General features: G+C 39.3%; 1 protein-coding gene across 1 annotated transcript; it reads left to right on the top strand.

Annotated features, from left to right (window-relative positions):
• The first annotated feature begins 331 nt into the window (after nucleotides 1-331).
• On the top strand, nucleotides 332-14,547 carry LOC139338838 (solute carrier family 22 member 13-like). The gene is made up of 11 exons (XM_070974115.1): nucleotides 332-706; nucleotides 796-899; nucleotides 1,951-2,105; nucleotides 2,845-3,013; nucleotides 3,100-3,220; nucleotides 4,198-4,292; nucleotides 5,888-6,102; nucleotides 6,192-6,300; nucleotides 6,443-6,649; nucleotides 7,106-7,116; nucleotides 14,126-14,547. The coding sequence occupies exons 1-11, from the start codon at nucleotides 332-334 to the stop codon at nucleotides 14,545-14,547; spliced, it is 1,983 nt and encodes a 660-aa protein (XP_070830216.1).
• Nucleotides 14,548-14,702: the final 155 nt, after the last annotated feature.

Genomic DNA, 14,702 nt, shown 5'->3' with positions numbered 1-14,702 from the left:
TTACGCAAGCAGCATTTTTCCTTAAACAGGTCTGTTGAAGAATAATTCATTTTACCTTTGAAGAATTACTTATTTACTTATGGGTTTAAAGAGGGTGGAATACTTTTGCAAGCAAGAGTAAAAGCATGGAGACAAAATGTCACAACAACATTCGAACTGGCAGATATTCTTCAAAATGAGCTTAAGGTAACACATTTTGCAGATGAATAACAGTTATATATTAACCAGTCATCTCAATAGTTAAGTTAAAAATCAGTGGATTAAACAAATGGTTTATATTTAAGCCTGTGGTGCAATCTATTTTAAACACAATAAGATAGCCAACATCGACATGGCTGATTTTGGAGAGATCCTAAGGAGCATTGGAGAATTTGGATTATTCCAGCAGCTTAATCTGATTGCACTTGCTTTACCAAATCTCAGTCAGTCTTTTTTGTTAGCAAGCCTTGTTTTTATCGAGTCAGTTCCAGAACGACACTGTAACACAGACTGGATCCTTAAGGCTCACTCTAACCTGACTGAAGATGAGCAGCTGAACCTGACGGTGCCCCGGAAGGAGGATGGGACCTTCAGCAGGTGTCGGATGTTTGTCCCTGTGGACTGGGACATCGGTGCCATCAGGGAGTACGGACTCAATGAGTCCACAGGGTGCCAGAATGGATGGGTGTACTACAACATGCATTATAAAGCTACCATAGTCACTGATGTAAGTAAAGACTGTAGACTAGCAGGCAGTTTTTATTCAATTACCTTCATGAAACATTTCAATGAAAATCGTCATTTTTTTTCTAACAGTTCAATCTAGTTTGTGACAAGGCCAACTTGGTGGAAGTGATACAGGCAGTGTTAATGGCTGGTATTTCTGTTGGTTCCCTGATATTTGGACCTTTTGCTGAATCGTAAGTGTATTTCATGAGTTATGGTCAAGTCAGTCAATCATATTTGTGTAGCCCAAATCACAAGTCAGTCAAGGGGCTTTACAATCTGTACAGCATATGATACCCTCTACCCTTAGAACCTTGATTTGAAGAGCGATCTCTCCCCAGAACGGACACATGTGCGACAGATGTTAAGTGTACAGAACAGACAAACATAAAATTTGAATATGGGCAATCAGGATGACAAAATTACAGACTGTAAGCATATGTGAAGAATGTGGATCTGTGAGGAAATGAAGCAACTTCACGGATCAGATGTATAAAGTAGAGGTCAACCAATGTGCTTTTGTTGGGACAAATCAATATTGATAATTAGTAATCAAGGAGTAATCAATATTTGGCCCAGATGGATATTTGTAGTAAAAATTAAAATCTTAGTGTCAAATCTTTGAATAACCAGTGGTCAAACGTAAGTACATTTACAGTCAAGTCAAATGTACTAGACTCAAGACTCAAGTTAGATTTTGAATGCAGGACCTTCACTTCAGTATTTCCACGCTGTGGCATTGTAACTTTTCCTGAAATAAAAGATTTGAGTACTTTTTTCACCACTGAGAAAAACTCTTTTGTTTTTAAACTTTGTTTACAAACACATGTTTAATTAAATACTCTGAAAGTGACCTTTTCAACATTATCTTAAAACTACACAGCCATCCCACCAGTATTTCTTATGAAGTTAACTGAACATTTAAAGTTCCCATGAAGTCAAACCATACCATTACAGTATTGTCTGTCCGCCTCATCTAATTTTACTCCTCTGCTCTCATCCACTAAAATGATAGAAAATCTACCATCTGTCAGAATCTGTGTAAATGCAGCATTAAAGACAAACATTTCCCAGTTTAAGCATTTCTCTTTCAATCATTAGTCATCAAGCTCATGGTTGCTCTTCCTGTCAATGTCTTCATAACTTCTCACATAACCAGCTGCTCTCTTAATTTAGTGTGTTTATCATCAACTGTTCTTGAATAATAATCAACGGAATCATTTTGTTCATCTCTTTCTCTTGCAGGTTTGGTCGCAAACGAGCAACTCAAATTCCACTTCTTGTATGCCTCATATTTGGTCTATTAGCAGCGCTATGCCCCAATGTCTACTTATATTTAGTAGCGCAGTTCTTGGTGGGAATTGGAGCTGGAGGATTTCATGTCAACTCTATTATACTGGGTATGTATACTGAGCTTACATATGTAGGACAGGGTAGCAACTTTTGACTGTTTTAATTATTGGTTATAATCACCAATTCATTTTTATTCAGTCTATGAAATGTAACTGGTGAAAAATGTCCATCAAAGTTTGTTAAAGGCCAAGTTGACAGTGTTTAGTGTTTTGTATGACCGCTATTTCAGTTTCTGAAGTTGACTGACTTTTGAGATTAATGAAACAATATAATATTTCATTTTAGAGGCATGACTGGTATGTCCACTGTGTGGAAACCTGGATGCTATCAGAGTTTAGTGTGGCTTTGACCTGATCTTTATTGGACTTGAACAACAGAAAATAGCGTAACATTTACCATAGGTAACACATAGGTTCGTCTTAGCTCTTGTGATGTCAAGAGTGGAAACACACAATTTGAAAATGTAAGTCAACACCCTAAGAGTTACTAAAAAAAATAAATAAATAAAAGCTTGATCTTAAAATTTTCCCTATTTTGTATTGTATGAGGACTTACTAGTAACTATAAATGCCATTCAAGAATTATGCCATGACTTAATTTTCATGTCTTACATGGCCATGTTGATGATTCTGACTTTGTACCTAAAGTGTGTAGCTTTGGTCTAAGTCTTTCAGCACAATGCTATGAAGATGGTCATTAAATGCATAACTCGTTTCCTACACTTATTTTACATGAGTGGTTGTTTTCATGTAACTGACCACAAATTTTATATTTCTTTCATTGCAGCCACTGAATGGATCGGAGTATCCAAACGATCATGGGGAGCATGTGTGTCTCAGATATTTGGTGGAGTTGGACAGTGCATCCTCGCTGGTGTGACATACGTCATCCGAGACTGGAGACTGATTCAGCTAATTGCAGTCGCCATTCTTCTGTTGCCTGCTATCTACATCTGGTATGCATTAACTTTTTAACAGCCCTTCACTGGTTGATTTGTAAATGACGAACTATTTAATCTGTCACTTTCTTTGTTTCTATCAGGTTTATTCCAGAGTCAGCCAGATGGTTGTTAAGCAGAGGACGGACAGAGGAGGCTAAACAGTTGATTGTCAAGGCAGCATCCATCAACAAACACACTGTGCCAGAGTCTCTGCTGAAAAATGTACAAAGGCGTAAATCTGCCACATGTAGCATTTAAGCATGTATTTTCTACTAGAATTTCTATGACACATGTATAATAACTGACACCAAATGAGATCACTGGTGAAATTTCCCTTCAGACAATCCTTCCAAGGGACCCCCTGAAGAGCTTGTTGATGAGCTGGTAGAGTCACCAACGCTGGGTCCTCAATTTAAATGTTTCTCAACCTCTTTTGAAAGTTCCACAATGAACATGTGGTTATTCATGCTCAAGTCAGCGGATACTGATTACTTGGATCTATTTATTTATTTATTAAGTTAATTGCCCCTTATTAATTAATTTAGAGAGAGAGAGATTTCTCATTTGATATTGATTTATTTTGTTATTATTAGTTATTAATACTCAATAACTTTTTTATTTCTTGTTTTTGTCTGTTGTATTATGCAAGTTTTTAGTAAAATATGAATGACTTAATACTGAAAAGTATACAGGATGTGTGTAGTTAATACATTTTCTGTGTTACATTAAATAATCAAATAAGAAACTTTTCAACCAACACTGTTCCCAGTAGAGATCTCTCTCTCTCTCTCTCTCTCTCTCTCTCTCTCTCTCTCTCTCTCTCTCTCTCTCTCTCTCTCTCTCTCTCTCTCTCTCTCACACACTCACACACACTCACACACACTCACACACACACACACACACACACACACACACACACACACACACACACACACACACACACACACAGATAATGACAACTTCACTTGTGTGATATCAGTGTGTACTAAACTGTGCAATATCCATATTTTCTATGTGCAATAATGTGAATTCAACCATTGCCCCGTTTTACTAATTCTATTGTTCACTTATGTGTTATATTATGTGTTTTTAACTGATACTTCTTACTTATGCGCTATCCCCTTTGCTTGTAACATTGCACATTCCTGTGCTGTGGGATGAATAACAGATTATTTTATCCTTTAATGTTTCTGCCACAGATTGCAGTCAAAGAAAATGTGAACAAAGGAGGCATAAAAATAATTTTTAGATCACCTCTACTGACCAGATATCTCTTCATTGTTGCATCGGCATGGTAAGTTGAAATGATACATAAACAGTTCTGTATTAATACTGATCACTAATATTGTAACCTTTGATTTATAGTCATTTTATGGTAGCACACTGTCACAGTCCTGTCTGGTTTGTTGTTTTCTGGGTTTTTGTTGTGTGTTCACACTGTTTCCCTCCTGTGTTCCTGTGCTCCTCCCCAGCCTGCATTTTCCTGCACACTTTCTCCCCACACACGCTTACTTTGCTTTAGTTTTAGTTAGTAAAATTAGTAAAACCACTGTCTGCCTACTGTCTCCTGCAATTGGGTCCACCTGCTCTGCACAGAGTGACTCTACCAATTATGGACCCAGCAGATGCTGTATCTGATTTCTGACCTGATTTCTGACCTTCTATAGTTACAAGAGTTTTGGAGGAAAGTCTCTTGTGAGGCACACAGGGAGGCAGCTATGTCTTTGGCACAAGAGACAGTGTTCTTAAAGCCTTGGTTAAGGAACTCCATACCTGGATGGGTCACGGACATTTTAACACCCCTGCTTCCCAGCCAGCTAGCATCCAGCATGCTAGCCTCCAGCTAGCTCTGCCTTTTCCTCTTTCTGAGTTTTTTCTGCTAGACCTTGCTCTAGAGTATGACAGCCTCCAGACTGCTTGCCTCCATCCAGTTCACCAATTTGCTACCACAGCAATAGTCAGTTCCCTGCCTGATTCTACCCTGGAGCCACTTTCTGCTATGTTTCCAGAAGGAAACGTTGCTCCTCTCAGCTGCCCAGCTCCTCATTCTCAATACTGCTGCCCTCCAGTCCTGCTGCTCTGCTGCTGGCTTCCAGCCGCCAGATCCCACTCTAAGCCTGCAGCCTCATTGCCAACCTCCAAAGTAATCCCACGTACACTTCCAGCCTCCTGCCTGACCTCCAGAGGGGTTTGGTTTTCATTGTAGGCCTCCTGTCTATGTTCTGGACAGTCTTTTGCTGCTGGACAAAAATTTTGTATCCTCCTTGGTGTCATGTTTCCACCACTGCAGACCTGCAGCCGTTAAATATGTATGATGACAGAGTCCTTTGACCTGGGAGTAATATCCAATTGTACCCCACTGAGGACAAAAGCCAGATGTTAGTGGGTGTTAGGTAGATATTAAAGCCTCTTTCACATTGGACAAAAAACCCACTGTCTACCAGATACCCTTGGACTTTGCTTTATTTCAGATTCTGCCACTCCCATCTGGCCTGCAATCACCTATTTCCCCTCACCTGAGCTTCATCATCCATCTCCCCACCTGCACCTCATTTCCTCAGAAGCCCTGGGACACAAATACCAGCCCCTTTTCCTCAGTCAGTAGTCAGACCATTGTAATTCCTTTGTTGCCTTGTTGCTTTGCTTTGGAGTGACTCATCCCTGCACTTTCCCGCCTGTTAAGTTACCTGTGTCTGCCTGTATGCTTATATGTATATTCAACTGATCATTAAGTCATTGAAGTGTTCCTTCTGCCTCCACTATCTACATTTGGGTCCATCTTCTGCTTCCTCACACACCAATCACGAATCTAGAACAACTAAGCAACTGTTTAAAAATCAGTGTACATCTGTTGTAGATGTTCTATAATGTGTTCTTCTTGTTTTTAAGGTTTTCACTGAATCTTTGCTACTACTGCCTCTACTTGAACATGGCAAACTTGGGCCTGAATGTCTTTGTGACACAGCTCATGTTTGGTGCTGTTGAAATACCGGCTAATTTACTCTCCATGTGGCTGTTGGAGGTTTTTGGGAGAAGAATTTTGTTCATTTCAACTCATCTGACTGGAGGTCTCTTCTGCATACTTATTCTAGCTGTTCTCAAAGGTGAGCCATTTGGTTTGGTTAGCAAAATGACAGTTTCATGTGCTTGTCCTGTTCATCAAGGTAATTGTTTTGTTTTGGTTTGGTTTCAGGACATGCCACTGCTCTCTTATGTTTAGTTGTTGCAGCACGTTTTTTCCTGATCTGGGCTCTTTCTGTATGTAGTGTATTTCTGCAGGAGCTGTTTCCAACATCTGCTAGGTAGGTGTCAGGCTAATGAGACATATTTAAAAACAATGACCATTATCAGTTTCTTGGCATACTGGCAACAAGTTATGAAAGGTTAAAAGCAAATGTGCTATTTGACCTGTATGTGGAAGTGTTAACTGTTATAACATTTCAGACAAACGGCCACAGCTTTAGGAGCCACATCAGCAAAAGCAGGTGCATTACTGGCTCCACTGCTCAACATCTTGGCCATATACCACTGGTCCATACCCACCACAGTCTTCAGCAGCCTTACACTGGTCTGTGGAACCCTCGGCTTTCTGCTTCCTGAGACCAGGAGAAAAGAGCTTCCTGAGTCAGCTGAAGATGCCAAAACCAACAGGTGGGCAAATGTGTTACTTCATTTTATATGTTGTTGGACAAGTTGGTATCTTTCAATTTTCACCACTTCCTCCCTTGATATCTCTCATCTGTCCTTTGTCTTTCAGAAATGGTGTCTCCACAAGAGGAGTGAAATCAACTGAAATCTGAAATCAACAGAGTTTTAGACATGTGTCAGATCATTTTTTTTTTTAAATTCAATATTAATTTGCTTCAAACAATACATCAGTCATCACTTTTCATAAGGTCATAAGGAGATATTGCTAAATTTTAAGGGGCAACAAACCAAAAAGGGTGGGAACCACCGACTTACATCATACCATGTAAACAGACCTTAAACAGTTGCAATAGTATGGAGCTATATATACATGTTTTGGACATGTATTTTCTATATTTGTCTTTTGTATCAGAACTGGCCTCTAACTGACCTTCTCTTACCCTCTCTGCATTCCTTCAGGAGAAATGGAGGTAAAGTATCCCAACTTTCAAGAGCTATTGACCATTTGAACTGTTTACAGGGAAGGTGTTAATTTCAGAGACAAGATGTCTGGTTCAGAGACATCTCCACACTCTTTTGGGGGAGCAAGAGACACAGACACCTCAACATCAAAGGTTGCCTTTTGCCCCATGTTTCTCATGGAGATGCTAATGCTTTCTTGATAACCCCATGAGAGATTGGGACAATAAAACTGTCTGAATGAAAGGTGCCAGGTCCCAGAGGAACCTACAAAAATCAGATAATGCTGATGGGTTGTAAATTAGACATTCCTGAAGCAAACTGTTTGTATGTCTGTGTACCTTCTTTCTAATACACCAGGATAACTGAATCTCTATGTTAGATTTAAGTTTGGATTTTCTTACAGTACCAAGCCCACAATATGGATGATATCAATGTTTTTGCGGTGGTTCTAGCTTGTAAAATGACAAAGCTGTGATTTTAAGTTTTCCTACTTGTCTGTGTTTTTACCATGGAACTGCCATCTAGAGGTTTGTAACGATTAGGTTGAATACGCTCGACGTGATACATTTATTAATAAGTAACCGTAATAGTGATAATCATTTTTGGCAAATATAGTCTGCCCTTCTTTATTTCTTTATTTTGTGTTAGTTATACCTTGAGTCATCATATATATTAGGATGAGTATTAGAAATTGTTATCATGATTATCGTTTAATGTTGTTATCCAACACGCCTAACGCATGTTGTGAGCAATGTTGAAATGCCATTGAAAATCATCCATTCAAAATATATGTGACTGACCATAGTGAGAAGCAGATGAGCCCCTTTTTCGAATCATTAATTAATCCTCCTCAATAAGGTGAAATCACATCGCTCACCTGAAAGCCGTCCCACATGCACGACAGCCTATTGGTGGTTAGACACACCCTGGAGCGAGTTTTAAATGTCTGCAGTTGCAGTTAGAATTTAGTTTAGTTAGTTTTCGTTAGTTATGTTTTTGGTTGTCTTTTAGTTTTTTCCGTCTGTCCTCTTCTAGTCTAGTTGTCCTTTTGTCTTTGTGTTTTTGTTCCGTTGTTTTCTGAGTCTCTTGTACTGATTTCATTCTTCAGAAGATGTATTTTTCAAGTTTGCTCCCCTTAAAACTTTAATTTTTACTCACCATGCTAAGCCGCATGATTTGTTTTGTTTTAAGTAAAATTCTTGTCAAGTGATAATAATTTTGGAGACACTTTTCGACTGGCCATCAAAGAGGTTATCAATCTTAATGTTGTTAAATTTAAAGTCTTGCTTCCAACCAAGTTGTTACCAACCAAGCTAAACACCTGCAGCCTGCTGCTAACCCGCTGGTCCGGGTCAGATAACCATCCAAAGCTGTTCCTCGCGTGTCACTGACGCCGTCGAAATCCAGTTCCTGAAACATCACTGTCCAATATCAACCTTGGTGTGCCTGTGTCTTCAACCGGACTGCCGAGCAGACCGAGCTACGGACAGACACTGGAAGCATCTTTGGCTATTTCGGAGTAGGCCTCTACAGGAACGTTGCTGACAAGCAGGCATACATTAAGCAGGTTTGAATAAGAGGTGGTCTGTGAGGTTATGATACTGTTAATTTACCTAAATTCTCTCAACCATTTATACAAGAAATTAACTCTCCATTTGCGTCCCCATTTCCCCCTTAAAACTACTTCTCACTATTGCCAAACTCATTCTGCCATTGTTTTGCCATAAGTTTCTCTCTCCAATTGTTTGTGCTATGCCATATCATCAACATCTTCTGTCGTACTATTCATGATACATTATTCATTGTCCATAATTATGCTTAATAAATGATATTTTGATTTAAGTCGTGGTTAGACGGTGTCCTTTTGAGCTGAATATAAACGATCCCTGTATCCAGAGTATCTGTATCCACTTCAGATTATCAGACTGGTTTACTGTTAGTTAATTCGTTAGTATTTCATCAGCGTTATAGCAGTTAATTTCTGCAGTCCTTCTTAGCTGAGGAAGGTGGTGCCCCGACATTTTATCAACGAATGCAACATCAAATTAAGTGAATTCCCCTACACTTTAAAGACTTGTAATATACTGATATCATATTGCAGCTCATACTTAGATTACCCTGACAGTACACTCACTCAGTTATGCAGACATTTTAGCAACATAAAGAATTGCCCACACGTTACAGTACCAGGCATACAGTATTTCCATAGATACAAGGTACCACTATTCCATAGACAGAGCAGTTAGCATTTCAGAAGGTTAATGTACCTAGCTTAACCATCATCAGGTACTCAACTTCATTATTTCATAATACACAAACAGACTATTCTCCAAATAACCATTTATTATTTTATCTGAATGATAAATGTGCCTATTCAGCTAAAACCCTGATCCGAAAAAGGTTGTGATTCTATGTAGAACATAAATGAAACAAAATGTGACAGCTTGCTGATCCTTTTTGACATTTACTCAGTTGAAAACAGAACAATATACAAGATACTGTATTGAATGTTTTACCCCATCAGATTCAATGTTTTTTGTAAGTATATGCATATTCTGAATTTGTGGCAGCAACAAATTTCAAACAAGTTGGGACAGGAGCAACTTAAGTCTGGGAAAGTTGTGGAATGCTCCAAAAACATCTGTTTGGAACATTCCACAGGTAAACAGGTTGATTGGTAACATGTTTGGGTATGAAAGGAGCATCCTGGAAAGGCTCAGTTGTTCACAAGCAAGGATGGAGAGAGGTTTACCACTTTGTGAACACATGATTGTATTCATGTTTTACATACTGTCCTGTCCTTTTTTGGATCAAGGTTGTATTCTGTTGAAGTGTATAAATAGTGTGTATTCAGCAGCTTTAAACACTTTTTGTGTCCAGATTATCAACTTAGTATGCTACATGTCCACAAATTGTCTAACCAAAGTTCTGTCTGAACTGAATGTCTTTTAAATGTTTTAACAATGTGTTATTTCCAAGATAATCCTGATATGCACATAAAAGCAATCATGCAACATCTCTGTGATTACTATTACATTATGACATCCCACCCTGATGCCAACATCCACTTTAAAATCAGTCAAAATGATCACGTTAACATCCCAGTCAGAACTAGATGTCTATAATGTCTTAGCAATGTCCTCTGGACCTGGAATGAAATTATTTATATTTAAATCATGACTTTTTCACTGCACTAAAAAACAGAAACATGCATCTTGACATTTGGACAATGCATTTTAATACAAACTTGCCAACAACATGACATAAATATGTTTTTCATATTTAAAAAATGTGCACTAGTAATACTAGTTATACTTAGATGTTCATAGTAATGGCCATCTGATGGCAGCAATTTCAAAACAAATAAATTGTTATTCAAATGTTGTTTTAAAGAAATAAAGACACATGCATCTGCTCTGACGGTCTGACAGGAACATTATTAGACATGCAAATGTCAACACCTGACCATCTGCCTCATAGCCACATTGCAAGAGACTGACAAGAACCATTTTTGACCAGGGACACAACATCACCATCCTCATAATGTTTGCAGAGCTACTATGAGGGACTCATACCTGAAAAGGGGAGTATCTGAATGAAGGATCCAGATGCACAAACTTTCCTCAGATAATGTGTACGATGACTGGAGGGAGGAAGTGAGGTGTCCCTTAATGTAGCTCAACAGGGCTATGCTTCCTCCTGCTGGAGCCCTCTGGTCACCACTCCTACTTTACGACTACTACTACTACTACTCCTCCTGGTGTTAGGATGTCAGTCAGTCTTGAACATAAGAAAAGATCAAAACACTGTGCTCCAGCTGCTGCAACTGACAGTACACATTATAACTGTAAAAATGTGTCTTTTCCTGAACATTTACCTTAACCTCACTTGAGTACGCCATGAGGTCATAGAAAGATGTAAAAGAGAATTGATAAGGACCTAGGAAAAGAAAAACAACTTATGTTGAGTCTGCCATGGTCGTATTGAATGCTGCTGTCACAAGCAACTGTGGGACGGCTTTGTCTCCTTTTCTTTGGTAAAGGATGGTCATATGTACTCTATGCCAAAGGAGATAAGAAAGGAACCACTGAACCACCTTTCTTTAACATTTAGACAATTCAACCAGCTCTTATCATGGCCTAACTCTTTGCAAGAAAGCAAGCACATTTCCAAAAATGTCCAACTATTGCTTTTAGAGCCTCGTGAAATAACGGCGTGCCCTGGAGTTCAGTGTGAACTACATGAGATGCTGTCTGGTGTTTACATTTGTTCAAACTTTAAGGGGTCATCAAACAGCACTGCCTCAGTGCTTAAATTTGCAATTTTATTACACAGTAATTATCAATCAGTACATGTCAAACAAGGAATTTTCGTATCAGAATATTTGGAATTTTATTGTCTAGACTGTATACAGACATTCAACAGTTAAATCACACCTAGTTATCACTCTTGAATCCCTGACTGTATTCCCTATTTATTCATTTATTCAACAATGCATACTGTGTTCTTCAGCTTAAACTCCTATGGTCAGTTGAGAAGACAGGTGATACTGGCCAGCATCGATATTTTGAGCAAACCATACAGACTTTGTTTTTTCTAGATAAGCCTCCAGCCTGTTAGATATTGGAGATTTATTTGTTTTCGAGGTGGCTGCTACATTTGTCTGTTCAGACATCTCGCGTGTGACAGTTTTTACTCTTTTCTTGTGTGTGTGTGTGTGTGTGGGGGGGGGGGGGGGGCAAAGAAGCCTGGCACACTGTTGGAGAGATGCTGTCCTGTAAATGCCCTGATTTGGGTGGATCACTCATGGGTTTTGATCCTTTGAGGGTAACTTCTCAGATGAGTTATAACGTATTGTCTTAGATTGTTCCTTTACCTCTGAAATAAAGGAGCTTGACAATTTTCTCCCTTTATCTTTCATTTCTCCACCATGGTTGATCTGTTATTGGCTGTTGTTTGAAAGGCTCGTATTAGATGTTTTGCCAGTGACAAAATCATTTTTTTCACGTGTCGGCTGCACTGGATTAACCGCGGTACTCTTCTTCTCTGGTGGCCAGCTAATTCTTAGTTTGCCCTTTACATCAGCATCGCTGTTATACCCCAGCTCCCTTGCAGATGACTTTATAACAAACACACCAGCAGAGGACTCTCTGGGGCTATCAGGTTTGTTTAAGTTGCTTTTTGTTATTTTGGGAGTCGACACAGCATCTGGCTCATCTGGGCCTTTATTTTTCTGAAGCCACTGGTCTTTATGTTGCTTGTGGCCAAATCCTTGATCATAATTTCCTTTCCTTTTAAAAAGCTGTTGGTAGTGAGAAATGCAGTAGAACTGTCTGTAAGGAGATGAATAGTTGTGTATGCTGCAATAAAGTAACATAAAACAAATATTGTGAACATATAGTTTAATTTCTATATTCTTCAATAATTATTTGTGCCAGGTCAGTTGCTGTGAATGATTTCAATGCATTGGAGATTTGCAATCATAATGTCATTTGTAAAATCTTCTCTGATCTCTGATCTTCTCTCTTCTAATAATTTCAAAAATCATTGTATTGATTAGTGCGAATATTGTTGTTACTGTATGATTGTTGATTTGAGTCATTTTTATCATACTGTGAAAAGTATCTCACCTGAGCTTCTTCTTACAGTGTTTACAGCAGAAACAGTTGTTATGCAGGACAAGTTTATTGGCCAATATTTTTTCCATTGGATAGACAGTTGTCAGACACATTTCCTTGCCTGGTAACTGAAACTATGATGATAAAACAAATTCAGTTTAAGGTAACAAAGATTTTGCTGTACGTTAAACATTTGAATCTGGACAATCAAATCAACTAATGGAAGGAGGCAGAAAAAGAAGAAATTTCATGTAAGAGTGTGAATTCCTTGCGTTGTTCAAGACTGTTACAATTTTTTGAGGACTCAGAGGCAGCAGACTCCTGTCCCAGATCGTTATTTGCATCATGGCAACTTTGAGAATGACTTTCTGTTTTTGGTTTAAATGTTGACACGGGTGACTTTGGTTGTTCAGCAGGCCTTCTGGCAGCTGAGTGAATGGAGATAAATGACGGGGAAGACTGGAAAGACAACTATCTGATAAGTGGCTTCGTGCTCACTTGTCTGGGCACTTTTGTTTAGAAGGACTTGAATATGAAACTCTTTGCATATTGACATCAGATGGATCTTTGATTTGACCTGAGTTGGCCTTGCCTGACACAATACTTATCTTCCTGATGTTGTTGGCAGGTTGAACGTTTTGCTCAGATTTTAAAGATTCATCAAATAGTCCTGACAACCCTGCGATGTCAATCTCGGATTTCAGATTGGAGACAGAGTACAAAGCCTTTTTAATTGCCTCTTCAATGTCAAGAAGTTTTGCTAATGTTTGCTCCTTCAGATTTATTATTTCCTCGCTTCCTTTTCCAGATCTTCAAATGCAGTCTCGACTGAGGAGATGCTTTCTAGATCATCGTCCTGTATCTCTATTTCAACTTTCTTTTCCTCCATTTTACTTTGCTTTGCATTCTTGGATGGTGTTTCCATCCAAGCATGGTCATTGTCATATAATGTCTTCAAGCAGCTAACATATGCACCGCTGGTTTCTCCCTCTATCTCTTGCAATTGAGACAGGATTCCTTTGAGTTCCTCTTGTTTTCTCAAATTTTCAAAGATTTCCATTGCAGCTTTCACATTTCCTTTCATGATCTCCTCCTTGTGGATAGAAAGTCTTTGCCGTCTTTCATCAGCCGTCTCCTTTAATTTCTTCTCTCTTAAAACAACTTTTTCCTCAGGTTTGGCTTGCATTCCATTTTGCTGTATATGGCATGCGTCAACTGGACTTTTGGTCTTTGATGTTTGCTGTGTGTCATCAGAGTTGTGTTGTCTTTCGGGATGTGATTTGTGTGACTGAGCAGTGGTTTTGTTGCTTTGTTCACACTCACTAACATTAACATTTATTATTTATTTATTGCTTTTATTATTTACCTTCTTGGACAACAAAGGGGCTCTTTTGTCCAGAGTTACAGCCCAGTTCGTCTCCACCCAAGGGGCACCTATATTCCCTGTCTGCACCCGAGAGACCAGCTATGGAAAGCTACATTATTGACTCCTTGGTGGCACGCATTATCTGGCCATCATCCTCACCAGCAGGGGCAGGCTTCTTCTTTGTGGGCAACAAGGATGGATCCCTGAGACAATGCATTGTCTACAGAGGGCTTAATGACATCACCAGCAAAAGCCTGTATCCACTCCCACTCATCTTGTCCGCCTTTGAACTATTCCAAGGGGCCACAGTCTTCACCAAATTGGACCTCCGTAACACCTACTACCTGGTTTGCATTCAGGAGGGGGACGAGTGGACGACAGCCTTCAACACCCCCTACCAGCCAACCAATGCCCCAGCAGTGTTCCAGCAAATGACGTCCTCAGAGACATGCTAATCCGCTTTGTATTTGTCTACCTCGATGAAATACTGATTTTCTCTCAGTCATAGGAGGAACATATTCATCATGTCCAGACCATCCTACAGCGTCTCTGGAGAACTCGCTTTTCGTCAAAGCAGAGAAGTGGGAATTCCATGCCCCTTCTATCTCCT

Source organism: Chaetodon trifascialis, chromosome 11 (genome assembly GCF_039877785.1).
Source record: "Chaetodon trifascialis isolate fChaTrf1 chromosome 11, fChaTrf1.hap1, whole genome shotgun sequence".
In the NCBI taxonomy this organism is placed as follows: domain Eukaryota; kingdom Metazoa; phylum Chordata; class Actinopteri; order Chaetodontiformes; family Chaetodontidae; genus Chaetodon; species Chaetodon trifascialis.
The sequence above is the reverse complement of the archived record's forward strand: the minus strand, read 5'-3'. Positions and strand labels throughout refer to the sequence as shown.